This window comes from Diceros bicornis, chromosome 2, assembly GCF_020826845.1.
Source record: "Diceros bicornis minor isolate mBicDic1 chromosome 2, mDicBic1.mat.cur, whole genome shotgun sequence".
In the NCBI taxonomy this organism is placed as follows: Eukaryota; Metazoa; Chordata; class Mammalia; order Perissodactyla; family Rhinocerotidae; genus Diceros; species Diceros bicornis.
This window is the reverse complement of record NC_080741.1, coordinates 34,120,704-34,148,524: the sequence shown is the minus strand read 5'-3', so window position 1 is coordinate 34,148,524 and position 27,821 is coordinate 34,120,704. Positions and strand designations below refer to the sequence as shown.

Below are 27,821 nucleotides of genomic sequence, written 5' to 3'. Positions count from 1 at the left end.
ATGCTAAGTAACTGCAAATTCAAGTTCTTGTGTCAATGGGAAGATTTCTTTTGAGATGAGAAGGGTCATTCACCTTGAGCCTGCTCTTTAAATTCCAGGTAAAGCAGATGAAATAAATAAAACTACATCTAGTGGGTTGGCTAATGAACCCAACGTGCAAGTGTTGGCATGCATCATAATGGCCAATTGCTCTTTTCAAGATCATATATATATAAAGACTTTCCTTCAGTCCAAGGTTAAAAGAACTATTTTCAGAATCTGGCAATGTTGGTAGATACATATCTTACTTTTTTTCAAGGTCTTATTAAAGAAAATAGTTGGACAACTAATTGCCAAACACTGTGATATACACAAAGGAAATAGTAGTGAACTATATAGATGATGTGTCTACGTTCATGGAATATGGTCAAAGATATCCTGAATCCTCATGCTATTACTAAGTTTTTCAAATAATTCTTTAGATATACTCTTCGGTAAGAAATTGTGCTTCAGTTTCTCCTCAAAGTATTTTTATTTCTAGTAGCTCATTGGGGCAGTACTTTAATTCCATATCTCTGAAACATAAATTTTCTAATGTTCAGTATTATAACATTAAATTGCAGCCATCATGGCCTCAAAGCTAATAGAGATGACGTATTTCTGTGCCTTATTGTCAGGTTCTTCTCATATTTAATAAGAAAGATGTTGACTGGTAACTAATCAAATAGTTTGTGAGCTGGATGCAATATTCACAATAGATCCCACTGAAGGCAAAGGAGCTACTTGGTTGAGTTGCATATTGTCTTCCACACTGCTAAGAATGTTTCAAAGCATGAATTTTACAGTATCATTGGTAACAGCTAGTGACAATCAAATTTTTTCAAGAAACACAACAAAATTTTCTATTGAGAGGGTTCTCAAGGATGATGACCATAAAGATAGCCTCTTTCTCTACAGATTTTATGTAGCATGTTTGTCATTTCTTCCACAGCTGTCTGTGTGTCCTTTAACATCAATATTTTCCATATCAATGTGACCCAGTGTTTGGAACATAATAGTTCCCAAAATAAATGGTTCCTAAAGTAAAGGGCCAATAGCCTTCTTCTCATATGTGGATAAGTGGATAAATAAGAATATTATAAATGATAGTAGAAATAATTCAATGTGTTAGGCTAAGGACTTTTGCTTGCTAAAAAAGATATATGAATCTTTCCATTGGGCCAAACATTTAATGATCCTTATGAAATCATTACAAGCCAACTGGTCACTCATAGATGCGTTAAATTAATGAAAATAAGATTAGAGCTTTTTCCAAATTCCTTAGAAAGTTTTACGCTTTTTGGTTGAGTAAAGTAAGAACTACAGGCATATCTTGTTTTATTGTGCTTTGCTTTATTGTGCTTCGCAGATACTATGTTTTTTACAAATTGAAGGTTTGTGGCAATCCTGCATTGAGCAAGTCTATTGCTGCCATTTTTCCAACAGCATTTGCTTACTTCGTGTCTCTGTGTCACATTTTGGTAATTCTCACATTTCAAATTTTTTTATTATTATTATATTTGTTATGGTGATCTGTGATCAGTGATCTTTGATGTTACTACTGTAACTGTTTTGGGGCACCATGAACCATGCCCATATAAGTCAGTAAACTTAAGAAATAAATGTTTGGGTGTTAATAAACAAATGTTGTGGGTGTACTGACCGTTCCACCTACTGGCCATTCCTCCATCTCTTTCTCTCTCCTCAGGCCTCCCTATACCCTGAGACACAACAATATTGAAATTAGGCCAATTAATAACCCTACAATGGCCTCTACGAGTTCAAGCAAAAAAGAAGGGTTGTACATATCTCAATTTAAATCAAAAGCTAGAAACGATTAAGCTTAGTGAGAAAGGCATGATGAAAGTTGACGTAGGCCGAAAGCTAGCCCTTTTGCCTCAAAGAGTTAGCAAGGTTGCGAATGCAAAGGAAAAGTTCTTGAAGGAAATGAAAAGTGCCACTCCAGTGAACACACAAAGAAAGCGAAACAGCTTTATAGCTGATATAGAGAAAGTTTTAGTGGTCTGGATAGAAGATTAAACCAGCCACAACATTCCCTTAAGTCAAAGCCTAATCCAGAGCAAGGCTCTAACTCTCTTCAATTGTATGAAGGCTGAGAGAGGTGAGGAAGCTACAGAAGAAAAGTTTGAAGCTAGCAGAGGTTGGTTCATGAGGTTTAAGGGAAAAAGCTATCTCCATAACATAAAAGTGCAAGGTGAAGCAGCAAGTGCTGATGTCGAAGCTGCGGCAAGTATCCAGATCAGCTACGATCATTAACGAAGTTGGCTACACTAAACAACAGATTTTCAATACAGACAAAGCAGCCTTATATTGTAAAAAGATGCTATCTAGGACTTTCAGAGCTAGAGAGAAGTCAGTGCCTGGCTTCAAAGCTTCAAAGGACAAGCTGACTCTCTTATTAGGGGCTAATACAGCTGACGACTTTCAGTTGAGGCCAATGCTTATTTACTATCCTGAAAATCCTAGGGCCCTTAAGAATTATGCTAAATTGACTCTGCCTTTGCTCTATAAATGGAACAACAAAGCCTGGATGGCAGCATATCTGTTTACAACATGGTTTACTGAATATATTAAGCCGACTGTTGAGATCTACTGCTCAGAAAAAAAGATTCCTTTCAAAATATTACTGCCTATTGACAATGCATCTGGTCACCCAAGAGCTCTGATGGAGATGTACAATGAGATGAATGTTGCTTTCATGCTTGCTAATAGACCATCCACTTTGTAGTCCATACATTAAGGAGTAATTTAGACTTTCAAGTCTTATTATTTAAGAAATACACTTTGTAAGGCTATATCCGCCATAGATTGTGATTCCTCTGATGGATCTGGTCAAAGTCAGTTGAAAACTTTCTGGAAAGGATTCACCATTCTCGATGCCATTAAGATCATTCATGATTCACGGGAAGAGGTCAAAATACCAACATTAACAGAAGTTTGGTAGAAGTTGATTCCAACTCTCATTGATGACTTTGAGGGGTTCAAGACTTCATTGCAGGAAGTAACTGCAGATGTGGTGGAAACAGCAAGAGAACTAGAATTAGAAGTGGAGCCTAAAGATGTGACTGAATTGCCGTAATCTCATGATAAAACTTGAATGAATGAGGATTTGCTTCTTATGGATGAGCAAAGAAAGCAGTTTCTTGAGACGGAATCTACTCCTGATGAAGATGCTCTGAAGATTGTTGAAACAACAACAAAGAATTTAGAATATTACCTAAATTTAGTTGATAAAACAGTAGTAGGGTTTGAGAGGATTGACTCCAATTTTGAAAGAAGTTCTACTGTGGGTAAAATACTATCAAACAGCATCACGTGATACAGAGAAATTGTTCATGAAAGGAAGATTCAATCAATGTCGCAAACTTCATTGTTGTCTTACGTTAAGAAATTGCCACAGCCACTCCAACCTTCATCAACCACCATCCTGATCAGTCAGCAGGCATCGACACTGACGCAAGACCCTCCACCAGCAAAAAGATTTGACTCACTGAAGGCTCAGATGATGGTTACCATTTTTTAGCAATAAAGAATTTTTTAATTAAGGTATGTACATTGTTTTTTGGGGGCATAATGCTATTGTACACTTAATAGACTACAGTATAGTATAAGCATGACTTTTATACGCACTGGGAAACCAAAAAATTTGTGTGACTCACTCTATTGTGATATTTGCTTTATTGTGGTGGTCTGAAATGGAACCTGCAATATCTCTAAGGTATGACTGTACTGTTGTCTCTAAATCTATAAGAATTGATAATTGGCTACAACACAACCCTTCAAATAAAGACAGTTGGCTCATGCATTGGTACAGTTACTTTTGACACCATGCAATTTGTGCTTTACATCAGTGAGAGGGACATAAACTTAACCAATAGACTGGATTCTACTCAATAATAATAATAATAATTGTAAAACAAGATCTAGTTGTTCTTGTTATTCACAGTAACTATATTCTAGTAAGTCACTATGAACACTGAATTAGTGAATACTGAATCATTGCTCCTAGAGGAAATACAGGGTTGGGTTCCTGCAAGCCTCTGGTTACAACATTTTTACCAACAGATCAATACGTAACTTGTTTTATGTGTGTTTCCATCTAGAGACACCCTATTTAATATGTATTATTGATTCATTAACACTGAACTCAAAGCCAACAGCACTATCAGTCATGTATGAACAAAGCTTATCACTGTTTTTATCCCATATTTTCTCCATAAGGCATAGCACAGATTTCTTGTGCTTAGGAACACCAGACAGCACTTCAGCACTACACTTGGGGACCATTTTAAACAGTGAAATCACCAATGAAAAATGCAAAAATGTGAAAAATGTGGCCCTAAATAAACCAAGTAAAGGACACTTGTTTACAGCATGAGAGCTGAAACAAGAAGGCAGAGCATCAAGTTTTCAACTGCAGCAGGGAGGGTATACTGGGTGACTCAAACTTTTCACTGCTCTGTACATCTGCAAATGACCACAAAAGCACCATGAGTATTGATTTTGAGGTTACAAATAAATTTTAGTGAGTAGGTAAATTTGCAAACATAGAGCTCATGAATAATAAAGATCAACTGTATCTTTTTGCAAACTGATAATTTCATGAGTCTGAGTCTTTCAGCAAACAAAAGAACATTGCATAAATGACATTAATACCACTATTTGTAAGGATTCCAAAAATTCCTTAGACAGAAGAATTTGACAACATCACCTGTGAAATAGATTAGGATGTGGAAGCTTAAAGATTATTTACATTCAGCACTATGGAGCTATAGTATATGCAAGAAAATTCCTGTTTCCTAATTCTTTGTTAAATCCAATAAGCCACCAATGGTGGCATTAGAATGTTTCTTCTGTCAAAGATAATTGCTTTGAAGGATACTAGAAAGTACTTGAGCATGAAGATTCCTTTTCATAGCCACAGAGGTTGCATAAGCACCTTTGGTATCCAAAATTAATTGCCATCATTTGCCAGAATCGGTAGGTTAATTATTCATTTTCTTTTCCTGTAAAAACATCAACCATATAATTTATCAGTTCTCAATAGTAGCTCAGTTTTTTCTTTGATATTTAGCAGTAGTTAATGTTTTTCTTTTACTTGTCTATTTTTCTTTTTTTTTCATCTTCTCTATCCAAGTCTCCCTGTCCTTGTCAGCTGTTGGCTTTTATGATTACATGACCTTCAAGAGAAAATTGGCTAAAAATTTGAAAACCACCTAACCTGTCAGTGCTAAATACTGCTTTATGATTTGGAATGTGATCTTACAAAAACATTAAGAAAATGTGGGTCAAAGTTAAAATAAATTAATTTCTACTTGTTTTATAAAATAAGTCAAAAATTCAGCTGGAAAATTACATTGGCAGCAAATTTTCTTTCAAATAAACGTTGCATCATTAAAAGTAATTCCCATTTTGAAAATAAACTGATGTGGCATAACATTGGAAGGCAAGGATTAAGCATTTCTAGTTGTAAGAAACACATAGAAAAGCTGGCTTTCCAGTTAAAAAGCTCTGAGTTGTGCTGATGATATGATGATAGTCATAATAGCTGACACGTGAGCATTTGTGGTTTGCCAGGCACTGAACTCAGTGCTTCGTCTTCGCTATCTCATTTAATCCTTTCAGTCATTAAACGTGCGCTTTTAACTGTTCTCGTTCTACTGATGAGGAAACTCAAACTTAAAGACTAAAAAACTTGCCCATTGTTGTTACTCGGCTTGGAAGTTGTGGAATTGTGATTTAAACTCTAGAGTTGCCGCCTTAACCACTAAAGTAGAGTTCCTGGAAAATTATGAAGAAAAGCAGACAACATCCAGCACATCACAGATGTCAACACACAAGTACCTAAAATTCACAAAGAATTATTACTCTCAATGGGTGCATTACAGAAGGACTCAAGGTTTATTAAATAACACTCCAAAGCTCAAGTTGCTTCTCTAAACATGATTCTGTCTGTGCCACTGAGCACCAAGGCCATGGAGGCCTCTACCAGCCAAGTCACGAGGCGGAGCTTCCCAACTTGGGGGAATGTTTCTGGTTTGTAAATGCATATAAATCAATTTCTCAGGTTCCAACCCTAAAACACACACACACACACACACACACACACACACACAACTAATGCTTAGTAACAAGACAAATGTGAACTGATATTCTTGTGGCTGCTGCTGTTTTTGTTATTATTATTATTGTGGCTTTGCTTTTCTTTCACTGTCGTATAAATATGAAGCCAGTTACAGTCAGTAATTTTATTTCTACAACACTAAATTGTACTCTATTCCACTCTTTTTTTTTTTTTTTGGTGAGGAAGACTGTCCCTGAGCTAACATCTGGCCCAATATTCCTCTATTTTTTTGTATGTGGGATGCTGTCACAGTATGGCTTGACGAGCATTGTGTAGGCCCACGCCCAGGATCTGAACCTTCGAACCCTAGGCCGCCAAAGTGGAGCACGTGAACTTAACCACTATGTCACTGGCCTGGCCCCTCTTCCACTTTTAATCTCCTGCTTTACAGACAGTGAAGATGTTTGCCTGTTTAGGATCCAAGAGAGTAGAGTATCTGTGTGTTCACATCATGTCCATAGCATGCCGTCTCATGCCTCCCACGTAGTGGACACTTAATAAGTGCTTATTGACTGATTGAATGCTTTTTGTTTAAGCTGCATCTTCTTCAATATTGCCTTTAAAAAAGTCTTTTTCAAACAGAATTCTTCTCCTAAAAAGAACATTTCTGCAAAAAGTAGTCAAACATTGAGAAAGTAAGACAGCAACTGGAAACACCAGGAAATTAGGGGGGTTCTCACTATGTACATATATTTCTAGTATACATTCAGGGCAGGGGTCATTCCTTACACCTCACTGCATCTTCAGGGCACAGCATAAACTATTAGTCATACAAGGAACAAATGCTTTACAATAATAAGAGTACTGATGATGATGAGATAAAGATAGTTTAAACTGGTAATTACGATGGCAAGTCTGTGTGTATTCACCTTCATTCAAAAAAATAAAAACAAAAACAGACAAACAAAAAAATTGGGATATATCCCTCAAAGAAAAATTTTATTCATCTAGAATTGAAATGTTGGATGTAACTATTGTGTTATTGAGTATGGCTAACTGCCCACGCAGAAATCTAAAAAGACATCTTTGTCTCAATCATAAATGGATTCAGTCAGAATGAATAATTACTCCTTATACCTTGAGGCACAACAAGGAGGAGGCTAAATGTTTGGAATCAGGTTTATCAACTTTGCACTTGGCCGTGGACTTCGTAATAGCATGAGAAATCCCATTCTCCCACATGACCTTTGCAGGCCTTCATTCGCTTACTGGCACTGAAGAGCATTTTTATTAATAGTGGCTCTGAATGGACAAGAGTTATAAAACTTTACAGCACAGGGGAAGTTTTCATCCATCACTGAAAACAGGTTGATTTCAGGTCTGAAAATAGACAGCATATTACCTGGGTTATAGGTCATAACAAATGACTTAGCTTACGTTGGCTGTGATAAAACTGATAACCTTAGCTTTCAGCTCACTAATAGTGGATTTTGTGAGTGCATTAACTAGATCTACTAGTTTAAAGAAGTTAAAGTACACTATGTCAGTTTACTCCATCTCTTAAACATATTCAAACTAAAATGTCCAGGCAGGGCCACAGCATTACACCATGCCAATGGGTGGCATTTACATCTAGTTTATGTGAATGGCATCATGTGGTATCATGCAGTGTAAACACTGTACTCCAGTATCCAGAGGCCTGTGACTTGGGCAAATAAAAATGCCCTTAAATAAAATGTCTCCAAGAAATAATATATCATCATGTCTCATCTAAAACTTGCTCTTTAATTGGGAAAAGGTAAGGAATTCAAAACCTTAGTATTCCTAGAATGTATCCCAAAACAACTTTCTTGATCATCTCTCCGACATGTAAACTATTCCTGGGAACCTGAGTGTTGATTGGTAACAATATTATATTAGTTCCATTAGTTCATTTTCATATCCAGACTGTGAAAATAATCTTGCTAAATGTTTCCAAAGTAAGGAGAATTATCTTCAGAGCATCAAATAGAGAGAAAATATTCATTATTGTTTACTGTTTTAACTTGGCTCTAGCAGAGAACTGTAAATAAGATAAAGGCAAGAAATATCATTTTATTGATTTTAGTTTTCATAATAAAGTCTTGGCATTTTTTCACTAATTATATGAGTACTTTGTTGGGTTATTTCTTGTTCAATTGCCATGTCTCTTGTTTGTGTCCACGGCCAAAATATTATTACTTGGAAGTACAATTCCCAAAGCAATTGTTATCAATGATATTTACTGATTCATTTAGCACAGGGCTTGGGAAGATTTTATGAAAGCTAGATAAAAGTTCTGAAGCCAGTGAGAAATGGTTTGTTTATTATACTTGCACGATTCAAGGGTAATAGCCCAGCATGAAGATTTAGTGAAACAGTACCATCTTCTGTGATTTGAAATTTAGCATTTACTTATATTTGAAAATTCTGAAGGAAACCCAAAAGACCAGTCACAACACAAGTCAACATAAAGCAATTCAAAATTTGAGAGACTCTTGCCATCATAGTGAAAACATCCATCCTTTGATTTGATCCAATATTCTTTACAACATAGTTGAATGCTTTTTGTTGTTATTGTTTTGAGGAAGATTTGGCCCTGAGCTAACATCTGTTGCCAATCTTCCTCCTTTTTTCCTTTTTTTTTTCTTCCCAAAGCCCCAGTAGATAGTTGTATATCACAGTTGTACATGCTTCTAGTTGCTCTATGTGGGACACTGCCTCAGCATGGCTTGATGAGTGGTATATAGGTCCGCGCCCAGGATCCCAACTGGCCGGGCTGCCAAAGCAGAGCGCGCAAACTTAACGGCTTCGCCACCGGGATGGCCCCCTGGTTGAACGTTTTTTGATTAGTTGTTCTTATTATTTGAGGTACAGAGTCCAAACAAATTTGGTGGCTTTTTGGTAGTCATTGGAAATATATTCTTTGGAAATATAGGAGGAAGCAACGGGAGTTCCTCTTCATGTTCCTGATATATTTTTGGATTGATTTGAAGCATTCCTGACTCCAGACCAGTCATTTGGGGGAGCACTAACAAGATCAATTTGGGCAACATTTTGCCTGAAGTAAAGAACTGAGAATATGGTCTCAGATGTACTGGAACACTTGGCCAGTGTAATGTCATGAGAGTCACAGCAAATTAAAGTGAGACCATTTCTGAGCTGGGGTGACATTAAAAACATTTCACCACCAGTGTGGCATAAGTACTGGCCAACCAGAATGTAAATACTCAAGTAGGATCCTGGGGAACTCCTGCTGTGCCAGTCAGCACCCCATTCTTGCTGGAAAGGTCCTGGAGGAGGCACTAGGGTGGAAGAGGCAGTCAGGTTATACTGATGGACTAGTGCAACGGCTGTTTACCAAATAATACAGATACATTTTAATATTTGAACAAGTTGCATGGCTCTTCTCATATATAGAAGTTGAACATCAGCCCTGTCCTTGGCTCAAGCTTCTCTAGGATAGTCCTTCTCAAAGTGTGGCCTAAGGACACCTAAGTGTTCCTCAGATCCTTTGAGGAGATCCATAGGTCCTCCTTTTTCAATGACACATCCATGTTAAGCTAATTTTCTTCATATGCTTAAACCAAACAGCATATTGCAATAGGCTGAATGCAGAAACAGACATGGAAATCTGGTTATCTTTTGCTAAGCCAGACATTAAAGTGATTTGCAAAAACAGTGCCATTCTTCTCCAAAAAACAAATTACCTTTGCTTTGAAAAATATAGTATTTTCTGTAAAAAATACTATTTTTGTTAATGTGTAATGGTTTTTTTTAATGATCTAATAAATAATAATTATTGAGAGTATAAAGGGATCCCGAGACCAAAGAGTTTGAGAACTGCTGCATTAAGAAATAAAACGATAAGACCTGTAGAACACCAGGAAAGAGAGGGCTAATAGCTTCTATCTCCAATCATTCTGCTCAGAGTTGCAGTTGTCACTTGAGAGATTAGTTAATAACTTTAAAATATCCCTGTGCTTTTCACTTATGCAAAAACATGTCTACCAGCATATATTTATGTTTCAAAACCTTGCTAATTTACACTAATTTATGTGTATAAAGTTTTCAGTATTAGATTTTTTTGGTAAAGAAATGCATTTCACCGAACTATGCTAAAAGAACTGTTATCAAAATGTCACCCAGAAGAAAACAGCTTTACATAGGAAATTAAAATTTTAATTAGCCTATCAATTGTCATGTTGAAGGTACTTCTAAGATGCTTGCAATCCACTGGTTTTGTATCTTAAGCATTTCATCAGAAATCCTTTTCACACTATCATTTTTTACCTGATTTTCAAGAAAGAGGAAAAGTAAACATTAGCCACAATCTGTGCCAGTATCTCAAATTCTGAAGCATCAGAATCTAAATTATCATCTTTTTTTTTTTTTTTTGTAAGGGAGATCAGCCCTGAGCTAACATCTGATGCTGATCCTCCTCTTTTTTTTTTTTTTTTTTTTTTGCTGAGGAAGATTGGCCCTGGGCTAACATCTGTGCCTACTTCCTTCTACTTTATATGGGATGCTGCCACAGCATGGCATCACAAGTGGGGCGTTGGTGCACTCCCGGGATCCGAACCCGCGAACCCTGGGCCACCGCAGCAGAGTGCATGCGCTTAACCTCTTGCGCCACCAGGCCGGCCCCTCATCTTTCATTTTAAGGGAACAATGATTGGAAGGTATACTATTATATTGTACGATAAAGCAAACAAGCAAGCAAAAACAAACATTCAAAATGATCTTTTTAAAAATATCATTATATTGTACGACAAAACAAACAAGCAAAAACATACACTCAAAATGATCTTAAAAAGTTGTACTGCCAAACAGCTATACCTTTTGTGTAAAGGTAAATGAAAAGCAAAACCACCCACCAGAAATGGACTTCCAGGAAAGTTGCTGTCTCAATCTTGACCATGGATAGAGGAAAGGGACAAAAAAAAATTTCCCTGAGAATCTGACCCACAGTCCTGGCTTTGGTTAGAATCTCAACTCATGCAATCCATGCAGTCAATGACCTTAAGCAAAGAATGCAGGTAGTGCCCCCAGGTGACTAACAGGAGCAAATGCAAATTGTGTTGTTATAACGCCATTGATTACAGGAGGAGAACCAATTTCAGAAGTGTTAAAACGCGGAAAACCAACAACAAAAACGCGTGTCTTAGAATCAATGAAATACAGTCATTAAAATTTACTGATAGATAAAAATTAGTTAAATACTACTTACATAGTATTAATTTGTATGATATCATATTTCATCAGCCATACTAATATACTTTAATTTACTCTAGCAAGTACAATGCAAGGGGAAACAGAAATGAAAAATATATAATGATGGGTGATGTGGGGCCACTGAGTCTTGAGTCGAAAAAGAATTTTCAGACATGAGCCGCTCGTTCGTTTGTGCACCTTTAGTTTGTGTTCAGCATGGGGACAGGACCCAGGGGCAGTCAAGAGCTGCTGCATGGAAGTGCCTGTGCGGGGCCATTATATACCAGTTTAGCTATTTTTAGTATTCTATAGAAATGTCAAAAGAGAAAGTATTAGGTGGTCTGGTTAGCCTCAAAGATTAGGGTACGGGGGCGGATGAATGAGATGTGTCCTTGCATTCCAAGAGGTAAAGTTTGCCTCAAGGAACACGTAGGCAGGAGAGTAAGGTCATTGATTACCTCTTGAGGTAAATTCCTTTGCTCCCAGCCAGAGGCAATTGTGTAATGCAAGACTGAATGAAGTCTCATGGAAAGAATTGGAAATTGTAAAAGGAGTCATAAACAAAGTTTTGACCCGTCAATGGGCACACAAAGTTATCCAACATTCTTGGTGTATCTACTTCTAAGACCATAATCCAGTTGTAAAAATTAACATGCTCATCTCAAAACCAAGATATTTGATAACTATATTTTTAGTGCAGGACATTTCTTTTTCTGATTTCTTTTCTCAGAATGTACCTGCATACTTGGAATATATTTCTATTATTATTTATTTTTATTTTTTTTTTGTGAGGAAGATCAGCCCTGAGCTAATATCCATGCTAATCCTCCTCTTTTTGCTGAGGAAGACTGGCTCTAAGCTAACATCTATTGCCAATCCTCCTCCTTTTTTTCCCCAAAGCCCCAGTAGATAGTTGTACGTCATAGTTGTACATCCTTCTAGTTGCTGTATGTGGGACACGGCCTCAGCATGGCCGGAGAAGTGGTGCGTCGGTGCGCGCCTGGGATCCGAACCTGGGCCGCCAGTAGCGGAGCGCGCGCACTTAACCACTAAGCCACAGGACGGGCCCAATTTCTATTATTATTTAACAGAGATAAATTTATCAGTGTCACTCGATTTTCACAGTTCAACAGGAAAATCTATAGCTCTTAAAAAGTAGCTTTTGAAAAATGTAGGTTTTAACCTACATTTAAATTATAAGATGCTCTGGGTGCTAAACTTGACTCCATAACGCTTCCATGCCAGTGGTACCCATGGTCTTGACCACGCTCTAAACCCAAAGCTCTGGATTCCGTATACCGTAGCGCGGTGGCAGCTCTAACTCTACATTTCCCTTATGTTTATTGGTTTGGTTTCTAAGAAATGTAGACTCAGGTGAGCTGTCTTGCTACAAGTGGCGTCTATTTTGTGAATGTAATAATACAGATTCTTAAGGAGACAGGAACTAAAAGTTCAGCCGTTAGTGCTAAATTACGTAATTGAGTGTTGAGGCTTTTGGGTTATGGTCTGTGATCCAGAAATCTCTCTAATCAGCGGGCAGCTGACCAACCAAATTTTAAAAGATCAAATGAGTCTGTCTAGACTACGGATGTTTGGTATGGGATAACAAACATTATCAGAAATAGCTGTCTTCTGGGGGCAGTGGGGCACCTGCTGATCACTAAACTGCACGCTAAAAACACAGGCGTCGTTCCCTGCTCGTCCCCTTTTTTGAACATAGCATAAACTGCCTTTCTAAAGGTTGAGAATATTGAAACTCTTGCCTTTTCTAATCAGTTTCAAGTGCTCAATGGTGATTCTCTTCTTCATGTCTTAAGGTAATGAGTTATAGATTATACAGTACTTGAACATAACTATACACTTTAACAGGGGTTTTGAGACCTGCATGGAAATACTCAAAACAGATGACAGTCTTTTTTTTTTTTTTTTTTTAATTCTTTTTTTTTGGTTGTTAGGAAGATCAGCCCTGAGCTAACATCCGTGCTAAGCCGCCTCTTTTTGCTGAGGAAGACCGGCCCTGAGCTAACGTCTATTGCCAGTCCTCCTCCTTTTTTTTCCTCCAAAGCCCCAGTAGATAGTTGTATGTCATAGTTGCACATCCTTCTAGTTGCTGTACGTGGGACGCGGCCTCAGCATGGCCCAACAAGCGGTGCGTCGGTGCGCGCCTGGGATCCGAACCCGGGCCGCCAGTAGCGGAGCGTGCATACTTAACCACTAAGCCACGGGGCCAGCCCGAAAACATATGACAGTCTTAAAAACTGAAAACTGGCTAAAGGTTTTGCTGAGAAAAATCCCAGCCTCCTTTCTTTCCCTACAACTGTTCTCTCAGTGTTGAAAATGTAAAATGCTGCATCAAGTAGGATGCTTCTTAAATGATAAATGGATGAAGTAGGTGCTTTGAATAGAAATACTAAATAAAGCTCTTCTGTTGAAATTATGGCCTTGGTGCAAGATGGCATTTATTCAAGTCATTCAAACAACTCCATTCCATTTCTCAAAGTACGAAAAGACCTCTTAGAAGCCCAGACACCTGTCCTTGTCTTCTTACAACAAAAATAACCAAAAGGAATCCATTCCCATGTGGCATTGGATCCTTAAGCTTGCTTTTCTACTGTTTTGTCTTAGGAGGGTAAATGGATGATAAACTGTCACATGCTCTTCCCCTTGTTGTGAAAAGAAAACTTTATGTGTATCAACTTTTTTTCCTCCTTCTTGGCCAACAGAAAATATCACATTTTAGATTGATGTATACATATATAAAACATATATCAACACATTTATGAACATGTGGGCATATGCATAAACACACACACGTGTGCAAGTGGAGCATCTCAATGGTGGAATGAAATAAATTTAAATCTTTGTTTGTTTCCTTTTCAAAACACAAACGTTCAACTCTCACTATTGATTTTGCTGCAAATATTTTCTTAAGTAATTATACCCTCATTTTATAACTATTATACAATTACAGATCAAATCTTTGTGGATAAGTCTGTGAGTGCCTATCGGGTTCAAGTTTTGTTAAAGGCAGAAGACTTACTGTAGTGCAGAACTGAGGTCCATTTTGAAGTCCTATACTCCTCCTTGAGTAATTTTATTTATTTTTTTTTTTTTTTATTTATTTTTTTTTTTGTGAGGAGATCAGCCCTGAGCTAACATCCGCCAATCCTCCTCTTTTTTTGCTGAGGAAGACGGCCCTGGGCTAACATCGGTGCCCATCTTCCTCCACTTTATATGGGACGCCACCACAGCATGGCTTACCAAGCAGTACTTCGGTGCGCGCCCGGGATCCGAACCAGCGAACCCCGGGCCGCCGCAGCGGAGCGCGCGCACTTAACCGCTTGCGCCACCGGGCCGGCCCCGAGTAATTTTATTTTGAGCACATTAATAGAGGGCTGCTCATTTGCCCCCTTTGAAGCCATTTGGTTTTCCACAGGACGTGATTTCATCATGGCCCCAAATGTCTGCCTTGCCGCCCTTCAGAGGGATGTCTGCTGCCAAATTTCTGAGCAAAAGTCAGTCAGGACTCACCTCTCCTTCCCTGGGCCAAGGCCTTCCATTCTGGGTGTATTTGCTTTGATTCTGTCGCTTCTTTTGTCCTCCATCAGCGAATTTGCACAGTAAAGGCTCACTAGGGGCTGGGAAGATAAGAAACCAATTCTACATTAGCAAATCCCCCTTAAAAACAAGTGATTATTTGAGTCACAGTAGTGCTTTGTAATGCATATCTTTTGAAGTAGTCTTGCTTCTGGAGAGATATTTGGCCTCCGTTTCCTCTCAACTCTGTTGGCCGCTGTTCTAACTAACCGGGCTTCAAGAAGGTCCTGGCAGACCATAAAAGAATATAACAAATACTGTTGAAAACACAATCAGTTGAAGCAGAATGTGAATTTGCCTTAGAAGAGTCAAGAATCGACCTCTCCCAGTTATGATAGAAACATATTCATAACCAGTATTTGTTTGTGGATAAATATTTCTTCCTCAAAGCAACTATATTCACTGTAGAAACTGTAGGATTCTATTTTGGACAGAGATGCTTAGGAGCTTCTTTCTAAAAAGGGAGCTATTTTGCTAATTGCAACCAAATTAGCTTCTTATTCTCATTAATCCTTTGCAATTTCAAAAAGGCTAGAACTTGACTGTCCATCCAACCCCTTTCACTCTAATTTTCCAGTAAAATTTTGTCAGAATCTCAGGGAGAGTAATTATTTGAATATTAAGTGAACTCACATGATAAAATCTAGCCAAAAGATACAGCCCTAACAAGTGAATCATGGACTAGGGGGGAATGTGATGATCCTAGGTGACTTATGTAAATTTATTTCCTAAGAAAAAGTGGCCAAAACTACAGTATGACAGAACTCCTCTTCCAACAATGCCATTGCAAAATGACAGTCTTTTAAAACACAAGAGGGCAAAAATTATTCTTTGAGAATTGATGCCCCCTCCACATCACGACTTGACTGGAAAAATTGGTACTTGTTATTACCACAAGCATAGTTAAAATGAATGAATAAAAAGAAAGCCATATTGGCATAACAGACTTGATCAATGCATTAACATAGCTGGGAGAGATTTTTGTTAGTTCATTTGCTTGAATAAATCAAATACTAATTTGTAAGTCTACAATTTGAAAAACAAAATGAACCCCCACCCTCCAGCCCCTGGGAAAATGTGTTCTGCTAAAGATTAATTGTATCAATGGTCCTAATTCTTTACCCCTCCCTAGATCCTTGCCTTTTGCCATGTAGTATTATTGAGCCCTTTCACCCTGACTCTTGGTCTGATCTCATGTGAATTGCTTTGGCCAGTGGGATATTAGCAAATGAGACATAAGCAGAAACTTGAAATGGTTTTAAGCATTGAGGCTTGTTTCTTTTGCTTCTCTGCTTGGCTACATGAATATGCCCAGCCTAGCCTGCTAGAGGATGAGATACAAATGTAGATGTGTATCTCAGTCAAGGCCAAACTAGACCATCTAATGGCCAGCCACCACTCAGACTTGTCAGCGAGCCCATCTAAGATCAGCAGGGGTACCTAGATAACATGCAGTTGACCACAGAAAAATGTATAAGCCCAGGTGAGATAGGTCAAGACCATCCCACCAATGTGTGAGCTGAAGAAATCTTTATCGTTTCATGCTACTAAGATTTTGTCTTGATATGCAATGTTATTACCCTAAGAGAGAACTGATACCATTTTCCCCAACACTTGTTTCTCTCCATCCCCACTCCCAGCTAGGGTGCTTGTATTTACTAATCCGGAGGAAGCAAAAAATTATGGAATTTACGAGACTCCCAATTGTCTCCAAAATCAATAGCAGAAAAAGAATACAGGCCAAGAGATATCTACAAATACATATTTGAAAATCATTTGGCTTTAAGGCAGTAGTATTTTACTCAATCTATTCAGTTTAGTTTTTATTAGCAGCAGTTTCTACTAATCAGTATTGGAGGAAATGGCTCAAACACACAGGGGGTCACAATTGGCCAAGAGAAATGAAAAATAAAATGTCTTCCTTACCCTGTAAAGACAGCATGTAGGAATATGTAACTCATCCTGGCACATAACTCTGTACACAGAGGGCACTCAACAAATGTCATTGCCTCACTGAGCACAAGTACTTTTCAACTGTCTGCTCTTATAAGCTGCTGATTTTGATGACTTTGGTGAAGCCATAAAAATCACACCAGGGAAAAGCTGAGTCATGAAATGTCTGCAGACAGCTGCTGCCATCACATTAGAAGGAGCCTAAATTCTTTCTCTAGATGAAAAACCAAAGAGTAAATACAATCACTAGGCCCCCAAAATTCTATGTGTAAGAAAATTTCCTGTGAGATTTCAAAAGTATATATTTATATACATAAAATCATTCTTCGCTATAGGATATTTTCTCTCTTGCCATTTTAAAGATTCAAGGTATATTCATCCATTCAAATGGGATGGTCATGCTAACATATGAGTTTATCACTGGCAATAGTACAAATTTCTCACAAAAGGCAAATCTAGAAATATCTTAAATTTCCTGCTGTAAAGAATTGTAGAATCTACCTTTTATGCTGTTTTGAATAATGACTTTCATGAGTCATATTTTCTAGTTTCTAAAGCAGTATTCTCTTTATTGTTTCCTAAAACTGATTCTTTTAGGGTACATAGTATACCGGTTCTAATAGTCTAGAATACGATAACGGCTTCTCTTTAGGTTGTTCACGTTTCTATAGTGTTCATGTTTAACACATACTTCTTTGGGTGCATTTAATTGTTAGGGGTAGCAGTCTGCTTCCTGAGTTTGAAGTCTGACTCCCTGACTTGCTAGCTACAAGACACTGGACTTTTTTTTTTTTAACATTTCTGTCACTCACTTTCCTTATGTATAAGATAAGAATAATAATGTTATCTACCTCAGAGAGCTGTTGTGAAGATTAAATAAATTAATGCATGGAAAAGGCTTGAAACAGTGTATGGTACATAAATAAATATTAAATCTATGTTAGCTACAGCTATCATTATTGCTTAGCATCTCTATTAGCCAAAGCCCAGTTACCAGCTGTAAAACCTGATCACTTGTCAGACTCAGAGGTCAGAGTGTTTAATCAACTGGGCTTAATTTTCATCAGCCCTGTTCCCTTTTAATCCCATGGCAGTTTGGCTGCAGAACTTTCAACTATACTCCAAGAACAATGAAAAGAAGATTTGCTCATGGAGAGGAACTGTGTTTCAAAAATGGTTCTTGCTGATTACAGCTTGTCATTGGACCATCTCCCCACTACAGCCCAGGTCCCCCTTGTGAGTCATCACCAAAGTCTGGCTTCCATCACCTCCTGAATAAGATGCAGGTCATATGTGTTAACATGCAATTGCCAACAGTGAAGCTTTGTGTTCCTTTTTCTGGCTTTTTAAAAAATTATTATTACTATTATTTTTTTTGTCACTCAATTGCAAGAGACCTATTGGCAGTTTAAATCCATCAAAGCTGTATTTCACTACTAAGAAAAGCATAGTGTCATCCCCACAGCAATAGATTTTTATTGGGGTTTTCTTTCTCTAGATCCCAAAATAAAATGTTAAATAATAACTTTCTAGAGCCAAGTTCCAGGAACTCTTTCTTTGTTGAAAGAGGTAATCTCTATCTTTAGCTTGCCCTCCCTAAAACAATTACATACCTATAATAACATATCTAAAAAGGTCTGGTTTTCCCAATTCCTTTGTTTAAATATATGTATTAAATGTATATGTTTTGAATATATATAATGAGTATATGCATATATACTGTACATTTATTTAAACAAGGGAATTGATATATATGATATATATGCATACACACACACACACACACACACACACATATACACATACATATTTAAAAGTCTTTTTTTGAGAAATCTTGGAAGCTATAGAATTTAGGGGGCAGCAATGGCCAGAAGATAAAATGCCCTGAGCAAATTATTAACCTTAAGATTTCTCTACCCACTGGCATAAAAAATTTTGCAGAAGCATTTTTGAAATGAATATTACCAAATAACAATATTCTAACCTGCCAAGGATCAAATATAGACAGGCTATGAGAACCTACCTTGAAGTTCTCCATTATTGAAAAGAGAACTTTCAAAAAAATATTTTTAACAATAAGAGAAATTTAAAAAGTCATGAAGTGAGATTTTTTTTAACTTTTAACTGCGATGTCTTTGTGAATTGTGTTTTACAGTGTCTTAGAGGCCTCAAACCTTAGCCACCCGATATTTGAGGCTCATAAACTGTTATACTATGGATGTTGATAAAGACTTATTTATATTTATTGACATTGCTAGGTTGAAACATGTGCTGTTACATTATTAATTTGAAGATGATTACGATGGGAAAGCAGATAGGGCCATAATGTTTTGCTAAACGAATTAAAAAAATAAACCCCTAGAAACAAAATTTCAAATATGTTATTAAAAAGAGATGGAATATTCATAATATTATCCTTGAATTCCAGGAATGTAATTCTGATTGTTAGATTGCCAAGGGGGGTTGCCAATGGGGGACATTTCATTGAGAATGGAAGAGAAAATATTAGTAAATTAGGTGAATTAAGATTTATATCATCTTCTAGTTCTTAGGTGATTTCCAAATACCTGCAAGACAAAATCCAAACTCCTTGATCATAAAAGAATTGTCCGCTTAACCTTACCTTTCATCATTCTCCTCCCACCCCACGTAGTTTACAGTCCCCTCACTTCTAAATGTCTTTCTTCCTGCCTGGAATTTCCTTTCCCAGCTACCCCACACACACATCCTCCATCTGGCAAACTACTAATCTACCTTCAAAATCTAGCTCAAACGTAACATTCTTTGAGAAGACTCTGACTTTACCTCATCTCACTTCGGAGTGAAATTACCTAGCGCTTACTCGGCAGACTTTTGTAGATTGAACGCTCTTTCTGTTTGTGTTAAGTCCTTTGACAGTAACAATTAATTTCCAGGCTTGAGGATCAAAAGTGATTATAGCAGAGGTCAGGGTGAAATTTACATATGTGTGTGTTGTGTGTGTATGTGTGTGTATGTGTGTACAGCCACGCATACGGTTAACAGCCTTTTGGGCATAGTTACACATAATGCTTGAAAGAGATGCTACTCGAAGTGTGGTCTAAGGACCAGGAGCAATGATATCAGTACCTGGGAGCTGATCAGGAGTGCAGACTCTTGGGCCCTTCCCCAGACCTACTGACTCAAAATCTGCATTTGAGCCAAATCCTCAGGTGATTTGTGTGTACGCTCAAGTTTGAGAAGCACTGATTTGATTATGACTGGCTCCTTAACTGAAGGAGACATACATCTCAGATGTTAAATACGAGTCCTCTGAATAATGAGATGATTTCAGTAGCACAGAAATATTATATTGTCTACAATTTCCTTATTGCAGTGTTATGGTGCCAATTAATTTTGTTTAGTCTCTTTTAACAGTAGTTAAAATAGAGACTAAATGAAGACTAGGCCTTTGTGGAAGTGAGATGCAGTTATAAGCCACAGATTGTAATGTGCTAGAAGACATTATGGTCTATCATGCAAATGGGGAGCATTTAAAAGATAATTATAACAATGCACGGCAATAAAGTTGCATGGTAATTATGAAGGAGTAATTACTGTTTGCTTGCTTAGTGGAGTATTTCTAGTCTTCCAAACTTTGTATTAAACATGAAACATTCAATGCATAAACTGATAAGATAACCTAATGGTTTACAGGATTTGTTGCTTTAAGCAAAGAAACAGACGAAACAACAAACATTTTGCTTAGCAAGATTAAGGTAGAAAATTTTATTTTGACTTTCTATTTAAAACTTAACACACCTTCAGTTTTATGATCCACTAAGAATGTTCTCGAACATCATATTCAACAAGCAGATGTTGACACACATTTTAGCTAATATACATCAATAGCATAACTCCTGCTGTCCTTTGGAGAAGTTGAACATTTTTGATTTTTAGCCTTCAATTTACTTCAATTCTTCTGGTATTTATATTAGATTGTGGTGATGATTTTTAAAAATATCTCTTTATTACCATAACTTACAGGTCTGGTGGTTTAAATATTAAATTTAAAAATTCCTTACCTCAGATTATAAATCTTACTTCAGAAAAAAAATAAAGGTAGGGTGGGAAGAGCTGGATGGAGAAGATAAGCTAATGACAACAGAAGCAGTCTATTAGAGATGAGCTTATAAAATCTCAGAGTAAGAGTGAAGGGATAAGATAAAGGAGTTAAAAAAAGAGAACTTCAAGAACTGAGTTAAAATACGATAAAATTTTGATCTAGGAACTACCTTTTATTTGTGTTTTACTGTGTAGATATAAATTAGTTTTCAATTAAAAAATAAAACAAATTTTGGGCCGGCCCGGCAGCTTAGCGGTTGGGTGCGTGCGCTCCGCTGCTGGCGGCCTGGGTTCGGATCCCGGGCGCGCGCCGGCGCACCGCTTCTCCGGCCATGCTGGGACCGCGTCCCACATACAGCAACTAGAGGGATGTGCACCTATGACATACAACTATCTCCTGGGGCTTTGGAGGAGAAAATAAATAAATAAAAATATAAAAAAAAAAATAAAATAAAATAAATAAAACAAATTTTAAAAACACAAAACTATTCCTATGATATTCTGGGTGACCTGCAGATTAAAAAGCTGTTCATACTAATGGATTCATAAATAATACAAATCGAAGGATGTTAATCAAACTCAGAAATTTTTTTACACATTCATTCAGTTTTTAAAAACCTTCAAATCTCTTCAGTATATGAGATATGCTGCATTACCCTGGACTTTGCACTTGGCAAAGCACTCACAGTCTAGAGAGGAGAAAGACAAACAAAAGGAAAACTCTAACAGATTGCAATGGATGCTATAATAGAAATATGGATAGGTGTTTTGGGACTATAAAATGGACATCAACTTCTAGCACTATAGTCATAGAACATCCTCTAGCTTAGAAATCACATCCAATACCACACAGAGTTTCGAAACATCACAGTTCACATGCCTGGCTCCCCCCTGTGCCAAATGCCAGATCATGAATGAGCACATGAAAGCTAATACCCAGTGTTATTTAGTTTGGCTAACAACAGGGTTTTCATCAAATGTTTGTTGAATAGAATAAGAACGAATGAGATAGATGCAATGATAAAATTTAGTTGAAATACTTTTAGAACACCTGCGGCCATATAGACCTGAAATTGAAAAACGGCAGCCTTACAACAATGAATGTGAACTCCTTTCAGCTCCAATGCTCCACAGTCCTTAAGCATTCTGCCGTCTTATACCTGACCAGCATCCCTCATTTCCTTCTGTATGTAGACAGGAGTAGTCTATAGTGATTGAGAATAAAGAACAATAATGTAAAAATATAGATATAAGTGTATTTCTTACTAACTGTATGTTGGAAGCCAAGTCCTTATTTTTCCCCAACTTATTCCAAAATACTTGTTTCTGTTATATCCAGGAAAGTTTTGCAAAGTCCTCTGATTTGTCTGCAAATGATTTGTTAAAAATATTCACTTTCTCTCCCACATATGTTCTATACATGAGAGACTTCTTGTGCGTATATGTATATGTGTGTGTATGTGTATATATGTATATAGATATATTTCTAGATGTAGATCTATCGAGTGCCAAATTTAAACCACAATTTACATGGCAAAAATTACTTGAAGTTTACAACAGAATTATTATATCTGGAGTTAGAAAGCCTTTGGCATATGGCAAGGTAGACTATTTGGTTACATTTTTTTTCAGCCCCTAGCATCCTATTTGCCATTTAATTATGTTTTGTTTACCATAATAGATGAAGTGAGGTGTAGTTATTTGGGTAATTCTTAGCTGCAATAAACTTCCATCTCGGAAGGTATATAGCCTCTGTCTGTTATATGACCCTAAAGTTTATTTAATTCCAGCTCTTTATTTTGTCAATAAAGAAAATGAAAGTTCAATGAATTGCCAGCTAATATACGATAGCTGGTGGCAAAGTCACACCCAGAACTGTGTTCTCTGGATTTCTAATCAAATGCTCTCTCCAACTGCTTACTTTCTACCTTCCTTACCATCGAAGGTAAAAGGAAATGAGTTTTAAACAGTTCTTGAGATTGACTTCATAAGTTGGGGATGGAGTAAAAAGAGTGACTATTCATTAAGATACGATTACAGTGGTACTCTGCAACAGGTTGGAATTAGAACTGAAAACTAAGCAACCAGTGAGCTCTCCTAAGATGATTTACACTGCCACTCTAATAACAGTTTGCTTTAACAGAGTAAACAAATTACATGGGTTATATTTATAAGTGTCAGACACATGTTTACCCCATCACTTAAGCTAAAATGAGCAAAAGAATATAAACCCAAAACGTGGAAAATAAAGAAAAAGTTAATAACACACTTCAAAGAAAGTGTAATTTGCATGTACAGTCCCAATTTTATCCCTCAGTAATGGATTAATGCTTATACTTAGTTTTAAATATAATTCTCTACTATGGGAAACAGCCTTACAGGAAAGGAAAATGCCCCATAGTGATAATAAAAGCAGAGAACAGCTGTTTGCCTAGAAACAAGACAGAGAAAATCATTTTCTGATAAATCATATTATGGCCTAAGTAATTATCTCAAGATCATCTCTCTGTTTTAAATATTAAAACATCATCATTTTTTTATTTGTAACAATTCTCTGATAATTCTTTTTATATAGGAAAAGATTATTTTTAGAAGAAAAATCAAACCCCGTAAGGAGAATAACAGAGAAATTTAATGTTTCAAGTAGATGGAACGTGAAGTATGTGTTGAAGGTTAAATTTAGTTCATTTGATGGGGAATATGACTGAAACATCATCTGTGCTAAATGAAGACAATGTTTTGACACCAAGCAAGTGGAAAGTAACAGCACTTCTAAGAAGCATCAGCCGATTTGCCTATAACTTACGTACCAACTACAGATTGGGGAACCTTATGTGGATGAAAGGAAAAACATCAAGAAAAAGGTCTCTAGCATAAACATCTTTAAAAATAAGAGAATATTATTTATTGACCAAGATGGGCCATTATCTGGTCTTGCCTCATTCCTCCCTCCTCAACATTCCATGGCACTGTACTTGCCTGTGGTAGATCTCTTTGCATACTGTATGTAATATCTATAGATTACTCTATACTCTGTGCAACAATGCACTTTTTATTAGAAAGCGGTACAAGAAGAAAAAAATACAGCTATAATCTTATAGTGCAGATATGCCTTTGGTATTAAAAATAAATAAATACATAAATGGAAAAAGCACATGTATAAAGTTAGCAAATTCAAACAATACAAAGGTTAAAAATAAAAAGTGCAAGACCTCATCTTAACTAACTCCTCACCCCCCTTTTCTTATAATTCCTTCCAGGAAAATGCATAAATATATATCTATTGATCCATCTATCTAGTTCTCTCTCTCTTTTTTTTAATTCCAAAGGGAACACTTTTGCTCAGCAGGTTGGTTTTGTTGTTTGTTTCTATTAATTATATATGAAGACCTTTCCACTTTAGTACATATCACCCTTTTGAAATGCTGCTCAGTATTGTAGCATAATTATCATGTATCATAATTTATAAATGTCCATCAATAGGGGACCAGCTAAATCTCATTAAATTTCCATAATGCATGTTCTCTTCCACTATTATGAGAATTTGATTTGATTGAAGTCAGGAGCTGGGTCCTATTCACCTTTGCTTAGCATCACCCCAGTGGCCTCACAAAGTGGCTGACGGTAATACACATGTCATTATCTGTTGATCAAATTATAAAATAAATGCAAACAGATAGACAAAATAACTTTCTTAAGATTCCTTATACTAATGAAATTTTAAAGGATTGAAGAGTGAGAGCACAACCTTTTCCTCTTTTAAGAGAGCATGAAGTCCAATAACTTCCATGTTTAAATATAACTAGCCAGCCTACTTGAAAAAGAAAAAAAGCAAGAAAGAATTCCAAGTCCTAATCCCAGGTGTAGCTCTAATTTCATGTGGAACTCATGTTAACTGCCCTAGGAAAAAACAAATGGAGAGGGAAAGGTAGGGATGAATCTTATAATGAAAAACATCAGCTTTCTTCCCAGTAGCCACTTAACAATCCTAAACCAAGGAAGAAAACACATATGCACCCCCAAAGTGAACTCAAACTCAGGTCAAGAAAACATAGCTCAATTTCCCACATGCTGTTTCTAAGCATATATTTCCTGTGCTATAGGCTGAAAGAATTCCCAAAATGCAGTGAACTGAATTAGTAGAAATCAATATAATTCCAGCTTCAAAGCAAAAGCCACATATTACACTGTAGGTATCCGTTCACAAGGCCAGAGGCATCAGCTGGGCCGAAAAGCTCACCTTCAGTGGGTGAAGGATTTACAGCAACAATGGCTTGGGACTGAGCTTTTTCTGATTCAAGAGCCAAGGTATTGAAATTGAGACAATTTGAGGAGTGCTTTCATGTAGTCTGAATCACTCGCTAATCGATACTAAATAAACTTAACCCAGATACTAGAAACTCAGTTTTTCAAAGAGGTGTTAAAGACCATATGTGCTGTAAACATCTATGGATAAACCAACCTAAAGAATCATAAAAAAATAAATAAATAACATGGCAGCCCCACCTATGGAGGAGTTTAGTGTAAAAACAATGCACACAAATGGTTCTAAAATAGAATATCCATTTGTTCTTGCTATAGAAACAAAAGGGATAAAACAGCTTAGGGCTAGACTACCTCAGGGGAAGGTTGAGTAACTGTCCTAAATCCATTTTTCTTAAATAGGTACTAACTCTTCCATTGGGACTGAACTTTAAAGGTATTTTATAGGGATTTCAACTGCCTGTAGATCTTCCTGAAATGCAAACCTATCATGTTAATCCTCCACATGTTCACCTAAAGGATAAAATCCAAGCTCCTTAGCACAAAACACCATCCAACATCATGACCTAAATATACAGGTCTCCATTTCCCCTTACAGGACTACTTGAAAGGGGTAGAGACCTTTCACATCTTCCTAGATTTGCTTATGCTCCTCCTTCTGTCTGGACTGGCTTCCCTCTTTTCCCACTTAATCACTTTCATAAAACCTTTTCTGACCTCTTTTCCCATCCCCCAAGTTCCCATACAGAGAATCTACCATTAATTAATTTTTTAATACATTCATTCAATTTATTCATTCACCTTTGCCTGAAATTCATTCAAAATTAATTTGAAACACAATGCTATATACTAGGTATTGTGCTATCCATGAAAAATTTAAGCAGTGAACAAAAACGGACACAGTTCTAGCCCTTAAAGAATTTTCTTTCTGATAGCAAAGCAGACATTAAACAAGTAATAAAAAAAAAATCACAAGTCAATTTCAATCTCTTCCTTTATGTGTTTACTGTATAGACATCTAACTGGGCATACGTAAAACACCTCAGCTCACCTTTGTTTTTTCTATACTAATTCAAAAGCCTCTTGAGGATAGGATCTCTGTGTTATTCATCTTTGTATTCCCAAAGCATAATGTAGTTCCTGAAACATAGTAGATTACACACACACACACACACACACACACACACACACACAATTTTAGCAAGCTCGCCTATTTTTTTTTCAGGGCAGAAGGCACCTTGAAAACTGTCCTATGGCTTGACAACAGCAGAGCACACTGTAATTGTTCCTTCTGTATCCACTCGGCTGAGCAAGCCAAGACTGCACGTTAATCCAGTTGAACATTAGATATATCTGTCAAGTTTTTAAAGTATTTCTGCAAAAAGAGAGTCTCTAAATTTCTTAATAATTCATTTAATGTTTAATAAGTCTGTAAAGAAGGCTTTCTTATCTAAAGTAGGCACTGGAAACCTTTTCCCTGTCTCCTAAACATCATTGCAAATTTGGCTAGTCACATCTTGGACATACTCTAAGTAATTGCAATCTGGCAATATGTTTATTTTTACTTAAAAATAATCATAACCAAAGAAGTAAATATTTTGTATTGAACACAGTGTATATTTCCTGGGCATGACAATTAGATCCAAAATATGTAGAAGCAGTCACCAACCAGGTATTTATAAAAGGAAAAAAGGAAAAAGTCATGTTTGAGGGAGTTCTCACAAACTGAGGAGAGGTGAAGGTATGATTTATAGGATCCTTTTGCTGATAATGTATTTTATTTTCATATTTCAGTTTTACTATTTATTCATTGTAAAACCTTGGACTAGCCACTTAAAATACCTGGAACTCACTTATAAGTTGTGGCTGCCCCCTAAGTCCCAGGATCATATGACTTTATTTTCAGCATTTAACCCCAAACCTAGTATACAGTAACATATAGTAAATATTTGTTGAATGAATGAAAGATTGGGAGTAATTATGTGACCATTATGTAAGATAGGCAAAAGAACAGCTTTTATGAACTACGAAGCACACAAAACAAATGTTAGGTATTATTCATATTGTTGGCACACATATAAAAGGTATTACCTTCAGAACCATTTTCCTGGAGCCATGCCTCTCTTTTATTCCCACCATAGGAATAGTACAGTCCATTGAAAATAGACCCCAAACTCTGCAGGCATCACAGTGATGAATTTCAGAAGTGATGAGAGTTCAAGGGTTCTATTTTAGACTATAAAACTTAAAGTGGTAAGAAAGAGAGCTTTTCTTTTAAAAGGATTATGATCTGTTTCACCAGGGTCGACTTCCTGAAAAGACCGAAATATGCTATGTTACTATAAAACACTCTGCTTGGTTTCACTCTTGTGGACATAGCCTACGAGAGACCCTGTCAAATTTGCCAGATCATGTAAAAGACAAAGTAATATCATTCTTTACTTTTTCCACTTTGGATACTCTTAAAGAAAGTTAGCACATTGAGCCAATGTCTGTCTTCCTTTATGAGAATGAAATGAGACAATCCTCTTACTAGATTTGGTGAACTGCTCCTGTCTTTGTATCGGGCATATCACATTGTAATCTTTGG

General features: G+C 36.8%; 1 protein-coding gene across 8 annotated transcripts in view; it reads right to left on the bottom strand.

The window, feature by feature from the left end:
- The window catches only part of RBMS3 (RNA binding motif single stranded interacting protein 3), a 679,730-nt gene that overhangs the window by 126,323 nt on the left and 525,586 nt on the right, over positions 1 to 27,821 (bottom strand). For all 8 annotated transcript variants that reach the window (XM_058554287.1, XM_058554276.1, XM_058554222.1 and 5 more), the window contains exon 7: positions 14,867 to 14,973. In XM_058554287.1, the coding sequence (XP_058410270.1) occupies positions 14,867 to 14,973 (107 nt within the window). The remainder of the gene's footprint in view (positions 1 to 14,866; positions 14,974 to 27,821) is intronic.